We start from the raw sequence: 13,613 nt of genomic DNA on the forward strand, positions 1-13,613 counted from the left end.
ACCAAGACACACAGACAAAGTACTGGCTGTTCATCCCAAGAAGAAATTAGGTGAAAGGTATCCAACATGAGGACGTCTCTCTGCCAACTCTTGGTAAATATAAATGCTCTTATTAAGATATTTTTGCGATTATGTACGATTTTTTTTCTATCAAAATAACTTTATTGATTGTTGACTAGTCAGGGCATGCACATTACCGGAAACCTCAAATCCAGACGGCGAGTCTCACTTGTCCCTTGATCAATTGAATCAATCAGTTAATCCCATTTCATTTGATTAATCAATCACATGGCCGCGCGCAGACGCAGATACTGCCCCGCAGTTTTAAAAGGGGGACTCCTGGCTGCATCTCCTGTCAAATCTGTGCTCCTCAGGTTAATGATTTGCTGGTTATCTCGTACTTAGTACTTGCGCGTGGAGTTTGGAGTCTGCCCTCCCCTCCGATAAAACGTATTAGGAGAAGCTCGGACTTGCTTTGCCTTTCTTTTTGGCCCTCTAGTGCCGCTTCAGCCACTGACTCGGTTTTTGTGTTGGTCTTAATTGTCCCGGCTTCAGAGAGAGGACACACAATGTTCACTCTAGCTGTGCTCTTGCTTTGTGCAGCCTCCTCTGCCTCAGCTTCTGCCAAAGGTGAGTTGATGTTTTCTTCTTCTTCTGTGAGTAGTGCTAGTTTGTGGTAGTGTGATGTTTGGGGCCATCAGACACTTTTAGACGATTAATTAATAAAGGTTGAATTAACTTATTTGGGGCCAGAAGATACCGACTTCATGCTCACTAAGTAGAAATGTGTCAAAAGTCTTTATTTGTAGCTAACTGTACTGTGCTTTCGAGGCTTCTACTTAGAGGGAAAGTTGGAAATTATGGATGATCTAAGCAGGCTGTCAGGGGTGGTCAAAGGGCACCGATAACCCCTGCCCAAGGCCCATGCAAAGATCTATGGTGCTGGATGAGGGGCCCTATTTGGAAAATGTTGTCCCCTGCATAATTCCTAACAGCGGGCTTGGATCAAAGGTGTAAATCTTAATTATATTGGGCCACAGAGATTTAAAATGAACTCGGGCAAGAAATCACACTAGGTTAGCTTACAATGGGCTCAGTCTCCCCATTCATTATAAATGGAGTAGGCTACAGCTTCACATAGTAGGCCTACTACTTTGTGACATCACTGACTGATAAGAAGTGAAAGAGTATAATCAAGAAAGATAAAACACAGCACTATGAAACAAAAAACACATTGTTTCTGTTGGTGTTTTGATTCTGAAGTTCCCTAAGAATCTCCGTCAGCTGTTGACAAAAGACCCGGAGTTTTATTTGCTGAATTTCAGCTCCACGTTCTTCAGCGGCCGGTGATGAAATCAAGTACTGACACGTCAGTTTGCCTTCCCTCGAGGCCAAATGTCCTATCTATGTCATATCTCTCAGATTAAGCACACCTTGTTTAAATGGCCGCTGGTTGAATTACCTCAATGCTATGCACAGATATTATTTCTGTAATGGAATCCAAAAATGAAAGAGAGCAGTTCTTCTTTGAAAAATACTTTCCTATAAACACAAGTGTATTGGGGAATCTATAACCAGAGCACTTGAGAGGTTATACGGCCACAAGTGAAAGATAGCTGGAATTAACTGGATAAGACAATGCAACAGCATGTTTGATATTAAATATAAAAATACCGTTTTTTAAGAGAGGGTTTCAGTAGGATTTATTATTAAATATGACCTGAATTAAAGACATAGAGCTTTCAAGTATTCTAGTTTCATTCATAAAAGTAATCTTTATTTGTATTACCGTTGATGGCAAAGCAATTGAAAGTGTGGATTTCTATATTAAATTGATATTGCACCTATTTGGTAGTTTGATAATGAGAAGCTCTGAAATCTGAGATTTGACAGTTTGCTCCAAAAACATGTAAGAAGCTACGAAAATGACATCCTTCCCACCTTATCCATGTTTGCTCATTGTTTGTTTCCCATTTTTAATTTCTGACGACACAGCGACAGTCACTCACTGCTCACACCTTGTATTATTACATAAGAATACAGTGACAAACAAATGAAGATGGCTGAATGTCCATGGTGATGGATTGCTGTGTCAAGTTTCAGGTTTCTACTAGCTGATATTCATGAGGTGCAGACATTAAAATGAAACCAGTGGTTAGGTGTGAGAAATGTCTAAAATACTATAGTAGCTTTGGAAAATTGAAAGCATATTTAATGTGAAAACACCAGTGGCATGTTCTTTTAAGTCTCCAGTACACTAGCAGACCTGTCTTCACACTGCAATATGATAACAGTCTTATTGCAGCTCATTCTCACTTTCTGCACTCGTGCTCAGCAGCTGTGATTCCTGTGTTTCTTCAGGTGGTGCTGCTGGACCCCGGCTGAACAACAACCAGCTGTACAAATTCGGCTACACCACTGAGGTGCTGCTGGACAGGGCCCGGGGGTCCAAAGAGGGCAGTGCTGGCTACAGGATCTCAAGCGATGTGAATGTCAACCTAGTGTGGAGAGATCCCAGCAGCAAAGACAACCAACTGATTCAACTGGCGGTATGTCTGTCCAGTCACATGTAGAGACAGGACATGATGTCATTTCAAGACTTAGAATAATTTCTTATTACAAATACACTTCTGATAAAATTCATAGTAAAGTCTGCATGCTTCCTTTTTCTTCAGTGTAGCTGGTGGTGTGTTGACAATACACAAAAAAATGTTTTGCCAAAAAAAAAAAAAAAAATGCAGCCTTTTGCTTAGTTTAATTAATCTCTCATTCATAGATCTCAAATGTGAGGATCGACCATGCGACCCACCGATCAGAAAAGAAGAATGTCCTCCATGGATCCACTGCAGAAAGTGTTTTGGGGAAAACAAAACTAGCAGCACTGACTAAACCTTTTTTGTTGCATCTGAAAAATGGAAAGGTAAGAGCATTCATTCTTTTTAGTCTGTGATTTATTAGCAGTTTGCATGCAAAAGTTTAGATCCTTTGAGGTTAAACATTATGTGTTTAAAAAAAACTCCTTATGAGTGGCTACACCACTTATTGCTGGTATTATCTGTACCTCATAGTCTATTACTGTAAGAGCTTTGGTACAAATTAACAGTTTATAATTACTCCAGGCAAATAATAACAGCCGGAAATTGTCCGAAAACAGCAAATCTTATAATATTCAAGAATTTCAGTTTTTGGACAATTTATGATCTTATATGTAAGAAAGTCAGTAGTGTACTTCCAGCACTCACTATTGTTAACTTCAGAGAATTAGTGAGTTTACTTTCATTGTGCTGGAGTGATGATGCTGGCAGGGGAAATACCAGGCGCGCGCGTGTGCGTGTGTGTGTGGGCAAAGGTCAGCAGTTTAGATGGTCAATGAATGAATTAATTAATAAGCCTGACTTAAAGAGTGGCTCCGGGTCGGTGGATAAGGTTCATGCTGTCGTCTTACTGTCATTACGTCATTCGCTGTTATCACGTCATAATCACTGTATGCTATTCAATAATGCATACTGGTAATTGCCATCGGAAGAATAACAGCAAGCCGATTGATAGTTATCTCATTTAAAATCTCAGGGCATGAATCATACTAGTTTATAAAAACTGCCAACAAGGGTAAAGATCCCTTGACACAATGTTTAATGTTTCTTTGGAAGGCTTGGGTACTACTTTAAAAAGAGTTTATAAGTTAAGTAACTAAGGGCTCTATTAATGGTTAATTAATCATTTAAAGCTTTATAGATCGTGACTAAAAAATCCCTTTGACTAATTGGACTGTAAGACACTTAACAATGGAAAAGGGCTGCAGAGGATCTGGAGTCCTCAAAACCAATGTATTGACAAGCTATAATGCATCTATTAATGGATTTGAACATTTATAATTGCATTATTACAAAATAGAAAGGACTTTGGTACAACCTGGCAATCAAGTGTGTTTTTATTCATGTTTATAACTGATCTTTCAGGCTTTAGTAAATGCTTAATTGCCATTAATAACAGTTGGTAACAACTTATCAACATTTTATTAAGAAGTGGTACCAATATTTCTAGTATGAAGTACAGTCAACATAGAAATGTATGTTTGTTCTTATTGGTTTCACACAAGGCCAGGCCTTCAGTGGTGTATAGAGGTACAATGTACCATGTGTATTATATCCTACTCTGACACAGTTGTGTAAGTGTTGTACAGCAGCTAAAAAAAGTATATGTTTTAGGATGAATAATGTTTCAGTGTGGAGTGAAGAAAGTTGAAGAAGAAGAAGGTTGGACAGTGTGGAACAGGATAGATCAGTGTCTCCCCTGGTGTTATGTTCTTTATACTGATGACAGGCTGTGGCACGAAAGATACAGAGTAGCTGTGGACAATCTATTTATGGTGGTCCTAGCTGATATCATGGTTGAGTGCCACAAATAAATGACATACTGTATAGGTGACACTTTTGGATGATGTAATAGGCTGCTTTCTCCACTCATGAGCAGGACACAGAGTCCAATATTGAGCCAGACTGAAACCTCTTGGGAAAACCAAACTGTGTGGTGTGATATGATATTTCCCATTCACATTTCCCAAGTTCATTTGACTGAGCTTTGGTTCCGTTATTTTAACATGTTGTCAGCAACATAAGTAAACATAAAACTGACTGATCTTTCATACAGGTCAGTGATGTGTACTTATGTGTATTGGGGATATAATTAGAGGTTAAGGTAGACTCTTTTTTTTTAAATTTAAAGTGATAATACCAAAGTATTCTGGTTTTGTTTTTGATCTGCACTTCAAAGAATATCTTATTTCTGCATGCAGTGTAAATAGTCTCTGATATCATGACCATGCATTTGTGTACTCTTAGTGTTTGTGCAAAGATAAACTGAACTTGAAAGCCCTCGTGAGATGCAGCACATAAAGCGCTATGGGTCGCCTCCCTCTTCATGTGCTGGACAAAATGCCTCTGTATCCCTTGTTCAAAAGCATACAATTTGGTTCAACATGTTGCTTTCTTTGTAGGCAAAAGCATTTTATTCCTACTGGGCTGAACCTGCAACCATCAAGAACCTAAAAAGAGGGCTGGCCAGCCTACTGCAAGTACAGCTCAACACTGGAAAAGTAGTAGAGGTAAATGGCATGATAATGAACCCATTACATTTATTAATGCTTTTCATATTTAATTAAATGTAGCTAATGTGAACAAACCTAATGTCTGGGCACAGAATGACGTGTCTGGAAGGTGCACAGTCGAGTACAAGGCAGTAAAAGGTCAAGTGACGAGAACCAAGATCCTTGAGACGTGTAAGACGGCGGAGACTGGATTCACCACACACAGTCAGGTATGTCAGTATCCAGACAAGCTCACCATACTAAAGTATGAACATTACTGAATCACTAATGAATCACACCTTGATGTGTCAACCTTCAGGTGTTGGGTGTGAGCAGGAAGTCCAGTTCTGTAACAACGTTCACACTTGAAGATGGTTTCATCCACTCGGCCGTGGCTGAAGAAACACACTCACTGGCTGTTAACGCCCGCAGATCTGCTGCAGCTACTGTTGTGTCCAGGTAAATGCCTTAACAAAGAATTAACTGTGCTGCCATTTCTTATATGGGCACACATTCAATTTTCAATTTCTTGCTTCCCAGGCAAACCTTCACATTTGTAGGGACAGAGGCTGGACCGCTGGAGGCCGCTGGGAAAGATGTGGCTGGGGTTGTCAAGTCAATCGATGCCAAACTGGCAGCTGTTGGTATCGTTGCGGAGAAGGTCAAATCCCAGTGCAAGGGCTGTCCATCAGTGAGTACCTGTTGAGTTTCACACAACACATTTTTACTTTTGCAAACACATTTTAGCCACGCTCTATGGATGGCAATGTTGGTCCCCCACTTTGATTCAGACTGAAATATTAGTATTTAATAGATTGCAATTTTGTACAGACATTCATGATCCCCAGAGGGTGTATCCTAATGACTTTGTTGATCCCAAGTTTTCCTCTAGCTCCACCGTGAGGTTGAAATGTATGGTTTTGAGTCAAATGTCTCGACAACTATTGGATGGATTACCATTAAATTTGGTGCAGACGTTCATGACCCACTCAGGATGAATCCTAATTAACTTAGCAAAACCCTAGGATGGTGAACATGGTAGTGATTATACCTGCTAAAAATTAGCATATTAGCACTCTTATTGTTAGCATAATGTCATGCTAGTGTTGGCATTTAGCATGTACTACAAACTTACAGAGCTGCTAGCATTGCTTCCAAATAGGTTTTGTTAAAATCTGTATGATCATCTGACTGCGTGTGTTTCCTGCACTGTTTGACCTCTTTTGGCGCTGTCGCTGCATTTCCAAATATCAGGAATTAGAGACTAATGACCGGAACAATGACCCAAACTACAAAACGAATTAGTAACTGGTACAATTCATATATGGCCATTATTATAAAATTATCTGAATAACACTGTAATAGTAAATAGATACTGTATATTATTGTAGTGTAATCATAGACTGAGGACGGTCTCTCTTCTAATCCCCTGTGCCCTGTGTTTTCCCTCTTAGCTTTTTGAACATTGGCAGACTCAACAGAAGCAGCTGGAGCCAGCGAGCCTGTCGAAAGCCACGGCTCCTCGCAGCTTCCTGGCCCTCCTCCAGAGCATTAGGAAGGCGTCCAAGGGCGATATCCTCACAGTGCTGAAGAGTGCCAGCAAGACATCTCTGTAAACAGACTCTACTCTTACATCTTAATTTGCTTACTGACTCCATCGCCCTGTTGTTTCTTTCAATTAGTCTAACTTTATAAACTCACCATCAATGTTTTTTGCCTTCTTTCTGCTCAGACCTCAGGTGGTGGATGCTGTGACCTCCTCTCAGACAGATGCATCTCTGGATGCAATGCTGGAATTCCTTAACTTCACCGATGCCAAAGGGTTGGTTCTGCAGGAGAGGTTTCTCTACGCATGTGGCTTTGCTTCACATCCCAATGAGAGAATGCTCCAGGTTCTGCTGGTGAGCATCATGTTGTCAATAACAGAATCAGTGAAGAAGAAAAGGTGTGCTTCACCTGGACGGAATTTCAGTCCGGTGCTCTGCTTTTTTTACCAGTGGATCACGGACTTTTCTTCTGAATGGAAACAAACACATTACCTAGCAATGGTCTCTTCCAAAATTGCTTTATATATAATATATTGCTTACTGCTGCTATTTTAAATGATATGTTTTCAAATTTAAAAACTTTAGTCTTAAAGAACCAGTGTGTAGGATTTAGGGGGTTCTATCGGCAGAAATGGAATATAATATTCATAATTATTTTTTCATTACCTAAAACTAAAGAATTGTTTGTTTTTGTTGCTTTCGTTAGCTTAGAATGATCTCTTTATATTTACATAGGCGGAGTTTGATGTATTGCACTGCCATGTTTCTACAGTAGCCTAGAACAGACAAACCAAACACTGGCTCTAGAGAGGGCCTTTTGCGTTTTAACGTAACCTGAAGGCCACCGTAGGTTCTACTACACGCTTGGAAAGGAAGGGTTATTCAGCTGGTTGCAATTTGCAACCTCACCGCTAGATGCCACTTAATTTGCCTCACTACTAACCCTAACCTTAACCCTTTATCAATAAGTCTATACAATTCAATGCCAATTGAATGTTTTCGGTTAATTTTAATGAGAATTGTTTCCTTTTCAGGATATTTCAAAGGGAAAGATTGGCAGCAGAGACATTAAAGAGTCAGTGGTGATCATTATGGGAGCCCTGGTCCATAAGCTGTGTCAGAAAGGAGGATGCAACTTACCGGTGAGCTTCCAAGAAGATAACAAATGACATGTTAGATAGAAATGTAGTGCCTATTTAAAAGTAAAACTGATGTTGAATTGTCTGTTTACAGTCCTGAAATTTCCTTTGTGTAATACTCTGGAATACAAACCAAATTTGAATGATTCTAAGACCTGAGTGTTGATATCTACTGTGTATTTACCTTTCAGACAGTGGTACAGGTGAAGAAGCTGATTTTAGACGGTCCTGGCAGCACGCAGGTAGAGTCCGAGATCCAGATGTATCTTCTGGCTCTGAAGAACTCTCTTCTTCCTGAGGCCATTCCCATCTTTACCAAATATGCAGAGTCAGAGGTGGGAGCTTACAGCACCATCGCCCTCACTGCCCTGCAGAGATATAATGTCAATCTCATGACCGATGCGGTAAGCCATAATGTACATAATACTTCCTTTGAACTGATGTTTATGTGTGTTACTGCTACAGTATGTTTAGCTAATCAGCATATAACATATACTGAAACCAAATATGTTCTCTCACTTTTAGGTGAAGCAGACCGTGAACAGGGTTTACCACCAGAATCGACGAGTCTATGAGAAAAACGTGAGAGCTGCCGCTGCTGACGTCATCCTCAGTAGCAACCCCTCATACATGGAGGTCAAGAATCTGCTTCTCTCTATTGGAAACCTGCCTCAAGAAATGAACAAGTACATGCTGTCAAAGATCCAGGACATCCTCCGCTTCCAGATGCCTGCCAGGTGTGTTATGGGACATATAATGGACCACAAACAAAAAAATACAACTTTTTTATAGAGGTTTCTCAGCTAAACACAAACATAAAGAGATTTTTGTGTGAGAACATAACATAGGAAGATTTTACCGATACATATTGCAGCCATTTATTGTATATTATATATACATTCTTTTCAGTAAAGTTTTACGACAGGCTATGAAGGACACGGTTTCCTGTAACTACGACCGTTTTGCAAAAGTCGGGTCATCGTCTGCTTTCTCAGGATTCATGGCACGTAAGTAATCCATCCTCATCTCTAAGATAATTTACAATCTGAGATGAAATGAAGAAAAATGTTAATGTCAATAGAATTCAAGAGTGACAACAAATTTTCATGAGTCAACCAAGTAAAATGACTTTTAGGGTAGTTGCACATTTATGCTTATTTGGCTCCTCAAAACTCATCATTTTGAGTCTGGCAGTTATTTGCATTTTAAACCCCTCCCCCTCCGACAGAATCTGCTGATGTGACCTCCACATACAGTTTGGACATCCTGTATTCAGGCTCTGGGATCATGAGGAGAAGCAACATGAATATTTATGGTGCAAGTAAAGGAGCAATGCTACATGGACTACAGGTAAGGAAACCACATAATGAAACTAAAATTGCAGTAACAAGCTTAGCAGAAACAGGAACAGGGATCAGATAGATAGATAGATAGATAGATAGATAGATAGATATAGATATATAGATAAAAACTTGCCTTTCCTAATGAAATATATTAAGTGTGTGTGTTAAAGATCTTTATGGATAATTATCAAATTGCTGATTTTAAATAATGTGGGTATTCTTCCTCTCTTCCAGGTGGCAATTGAGGCCCAGGGTCTGGAGTCACTGATTGCTGCCACACCTGACGAGGGAGAGGGAGACCTGGAGTCGTTTGCTGGGATGTCGGCTCTGCTGTTTGATGTCCAGCTGCGGCCCGTCACCTTCTTCAAGGGTTACAGTGACCTCATGTCCAAAATGTTCTCCATGACCGGGGATCCCATTAATGTAGTGAAGGGTCTCATCCTGCTGACTGATCATTCTGAGGTAAGCAGCTACAACCGTGTCCTCCCATCAATGCTAGTTTACATGCAGTATGGTTATGAACGAGAGCGACAACCGGTAGTAACGAGTCATGCATGCAACAAGTGGTCCTTGGTAAATTCTGAATTCTTATGAAGTTTATCAAAGAGAACAGGACCTAACAACTGGTATTTGATGCCCAGTGATGAGCTGTCAGGGGATTATCAGGGGAGTCAGACATAATGGAGTCTTCCATTTTGTTGTTTTTCTTTGCCGCTCATGTTCGGCCCTCCAGGTGATCCAGCTGCAGTCCGGTCTGAAGGCGAGTGCAGAGTTCCAAGGAGGGTTAGCTATTGACATCTCTGGAGGCATGGAGATCAGTCTGTGGTACAGGGAGTCCAAGACCAGCGTCAACAACAGGTACAGTCCAGAGACAACACACAAAAAAAACACGTGTGGTAGATGTTTTTGGTCTGCAGCCGAATTGGGGCATCAGCTTAGCTTTTTAATAATGTTGTGTACCGTGTTTATATGTCACAAGCTCAAGTACAGACTTAGAATGATAAATATCTCACTGAGTATGTTTTAAGTATTGTGTGTACAGTATGATGAAATACACTTGCAGGGCAAAGGCCTTTGTGATAGACAAGACAATTCTTAGAAACAACCTTTGTGGCTGAAAGGAGAGTTGTTTAAGAGGTTCAAGCCAATGTCACTGCACTGTAAATAGTTTTCTGTTGATGTTGGATTCATGTGATCTTTACATGGTCTATAAGTGTTGTCTGATTCATTTGTTCCACCGGCACGTTGGACACGCTCCAGTATTGTGCCTCATGTCTGTCTCAACTGTAGGTTTGTGTGGATATAACGTCAGTTCTGTCTGGTTCTCTATATTTAAACATTACAGTCAACGCACAACAGTAGCTGCAGAAAATGAAGCACATCATCATGCTGGTCAGTTAGCTTGCGGCATCTGGTGATGAAATAGGACTTTAAGAGAAAGATTAAAATACAGTTTGATTTTTCCTGTGTGAGTCAGAGCTGCATATGCACCTCAGCACTTTTTAAGTACTGACCACATTTTGTCCATAACTGCCTTCAAAACCAAACTCAAGAACCAGATCAGATTCTTCATCCTGTTCACTTGTATTATGGTCAGCTATTCTCTGATTTAATTTATTTTAAGATTATTTTGCTAAATGGACGAAGTTCTTTGCAGAAAAAAAAAAATATATATAGCAAAATAAATTTTGTACTGGCACTGCATCAAATGTTAAACAACACAGTGTCCTAGTGCCTTCACAGTTATGCCTACATTCGTGATTATAAGTTTCCATAGGAATAACTAGGTGATTTTGATGCTGTGGGATTGCTACTTTTTTGGAACAGCATTCTGAGAAACGAAAATATGGTTTAAGACAGGAAAAAAAAAATATGTTTCTGTTTTGGTATTTGTTCCCACTTTTTGACCACTGTTAAAGGTCACATCTTGAATTTGAACTTCAGGATGATTTGACCCGTGTGTGCAGGGGAAGGGCAGAGGCAGGTGAATGGATCAGCATAGTTGTACCTCTTCCACTCTGATAATAGACTGGCAGGCTATCTATAGAAACAGAACAAACCACACTGGCATCTTTGCACGTCTCCACTCCACGGGCAAAGTTACAGACGTTGGATGTTCAACTGGCACACTTCGATTTGAAAAATAAGGGGGAGTTGTTGCTTTACATGGTGTAGTTAAACTCTACATGTGTTAGTGTCTGCGATATAGTGGACTTTTTGTTACACTTTACTTGAAGGTATCTACATAAGAGTGACCTGACACTGTCATGAATGTGTCATAAACATTATAAAAAAGTCATAAACTTTTAAATGTAGTTTTTAATTGTTTTTATGTAAAGCACTTTGAATTGTCTTGTTGCTGAAATGTGCTATACAAATAAAGCTGCCTTGCCTTGCCTAAACGTTTATGACAACGCTTCTTTCAGTAAGTGTCATTCAGTTTTTGTCGTGACAAATTATGGTTAGGGTTAGGGTTCATGTGTCATGACAGTGTCATGACAGTGTCATGACAGTGTCATGTGTTCATTACAGTGTCATGTCACTCTTATGTAGATACCTTCAAGTAAAGTGTTACCGGACTTTTAAACCACTAATACAAACTGTATGCTACAAATACATATTCACAAACAAGGACCATGTGCCACAGGATTTGAGACAAGGCTAAAGAAAATAATTGTTTCTGATTGGCTGGAAGCTGTCTGTGAGAATATTTCAGAACACTTGACACTGAATTTGAACACCACTCCAAAACGGCAAACACACTATATAGTGCACTATTTCCGTGAAAGTGAAGGCTTTCAAACACAGCTAGTATGTTGAACTACAGGTAACCATAACAACAGTTGGTTTGTTTCACATTATGCTTACTAGTTGAGTGGTAACTGCTGGTTAACAAAGATTTAAAAACACATTTTCACTTGGTTTTCCCTTTATGGTTTCAGGGGAGCGTTAGTGCTTACTGGCAATGTTACAGTGGACTTGGACTTTATGAGAGCGGGCATTGAGGTCAGCTTCGAAACCGAGGCATCGCTGGACTTTATCACCACTGTCCAGTTTTCCAATTATCCCTTCCTGGTGTGCATGCAGATGGACAAAACTACCTTCCCCTTCAGGTATTGTGACACCGCTGTACATAAAAATAATTCAGTACTCTTTGGGGTTTTATTTTTGAATCATCTTATACAAAAACTTACTTTCTAATCTTGATGTTCTACTTTCAGTGAATACCTGACCAAGTATGAGAGCGTGCCATCAGGAAAGAGCGCTGTGTCGCATAAGAGCAGGAAGCAGCTCGTCCCCGGCTCTGAATTCCCTCTTCACCAGGAGAACTCAAACATGTGCAAGAAAGTTTTTGACTCCAGCTGGTAGAAGAGATATCATGAACTATCCAGGAGAAAATTTTATTACTCAAAGAGGGTTTAATACATTCAGGGACAGCTATCACACTTAAGCCTCGTGCAGTTAAGGTACCCAAGAGAGAAAATGGTGAGTGTATTTTTTTTTAACAGCACATGCAATGTTTACATTCCTGTGAATATTTAAGTCATTTTCAATTTGACATTTTGTTTAAAATCAGGAATTCTTGCATTGTCTTTTTATGGATTTCCACGAAAATGTATTTATGATGGGCACACACAGGATTTATGTCTTATTTGGGTAATACTCAGCATAAATAGTACCACTGTAATTATCCCAACACAGTTTTAGTAAAAATGTACATGTAAATATCACACTGGAGACAGTGGATTAACTGCCCCCCATGAATAGAAACGCTCCTTTCTGTTAACATTCCTTTTGTTTTTTGATTAAATGTTTGCAGTAATTTATTGTTTTATGTCACTGTTCACACGCTTGAAATAACTTATTTAGAAAAATAATATCCATTAATTCCATTTTTTATAATCATGTTGGTGATTTATTTAATTGTTCCTACAGAGATGATGTGTGTGTGTGTCGTCTTTACTTTGTACTTTGAAGATTTCAGGTGAAACTGGAATCTCCAAAAGTGAATCCATCAACACTTGAATATATTTGTTTGTACTTGGCTGTAATTGCTCTGTTTGTCTGAAAACATTTGGGTAGTTTTGAGAATTTTGAGCTACTCTGAACTTGTGTTTCCATATTCCGGGATCAGTCTGTTAGATTTGTAACTGGCTAACAATAAATGTGCAGTGGAAACACACGCACACCTTTTGACTTGGCTTATGGATTTAGATACAGCAAAATATGTATGAATTGTACAATATGTAGGGCTAGATTATATGTAGGGCTAGATTAACCTGCTGTTCCAAAAATGGGATTATAAAGTTTGAAAGTCACTATCAGGATAGCACGGTCTCTGCTGATGTGATATTGACCCATGTAGGCCTAAGTCCCACAAATGTATGGTAGTAGGTCTTGTTGTGTAGCGTAGCCAGAGCATCAAAGATAGGCAGGGAGATTTCTTGTTTACAGGGTGCCAGGTGCCAGCACATATAAATTATGGAAAATACAAAAG

The 13,613-nt window shown here is 39.6% G+C and overlaps 1 protein-coding gene across 1 annotated transcript; it reads left to right on the plus strand.

Moving 5' to 3' along the window:
* Positions 1–315: 315 nt before the first annotated feature.
* mttp (microsomal triglyceride transfer protein) lies at positions 316–13,304 on the plus strand. Its single transcript, XM_028598455.1, has 18 exons — positions 316–630; positions 2,362–2,549; positions 2,777–2,920; positions 4,997–5,104; positions 5,200–5,316; positions 5,406–5,545; positions 5,627–5,777; positions 6,541–6,698; positions 6,819–6,987; positions 7,668–7,775; positions 7,964–8,176; positions 8,298–8,509; positions 8,682–8,779; positions 9,001–9,122; positions 9,350–9,577; positions 9,849–9,973; positions 12,058–12,228; positions 12,337–13,304. Exons 1-18 carry the CDS (start codon positions 570–572, stop codon positions 12,482–12,484), a joined length of 2,661 nt encoding a protein of 886 aa, XP_028454256.1. The 5' UTR covers positions 316–569; the 3' UTR covers positions 12,485–13,304.
* The last annotated feature ends 309 nt before the right edge of the window (positions 13,305–13,613 follow it).

The sequence above is a fragment of the Perca flavescens genome, chromosome 2 (genome assembly GCF_004354835.1).
Source record: "Perca flavescens isolate YP-PL-M2 chromosome 2, PFLA_1.0, whole genome shotgun sequence".
Classification (NCBI taxonomy): Eukaryota; Metazoa; Chordata; class Actinopteri; order Perciformes; family Percidae; genus Perca; species Perca flavescens.

Coding starts and splice junctions, on each gene's coding strand:
- mttp (XM_028598455.1), top strand. CDS start 570: ATGTTCACTCTAGCTGTGCTCTTGCTTTGTGCAGCCTCCTCTGCCTCA. Junction 5,778..6,540: donor AGTGCAAGGGCTGTCCATCA/GTGAGTACCTGT, acceptor TTTCCCTCTTAG/CTTTTTGAACATTGGCAGAC. Junction 8,780..9,000: donor TTTCTCAGGATTCATGGCAC/GTAAGTAATCCA, acceptor CCCCTCCGACAG/AATCTGCTGATGTGACCTCC.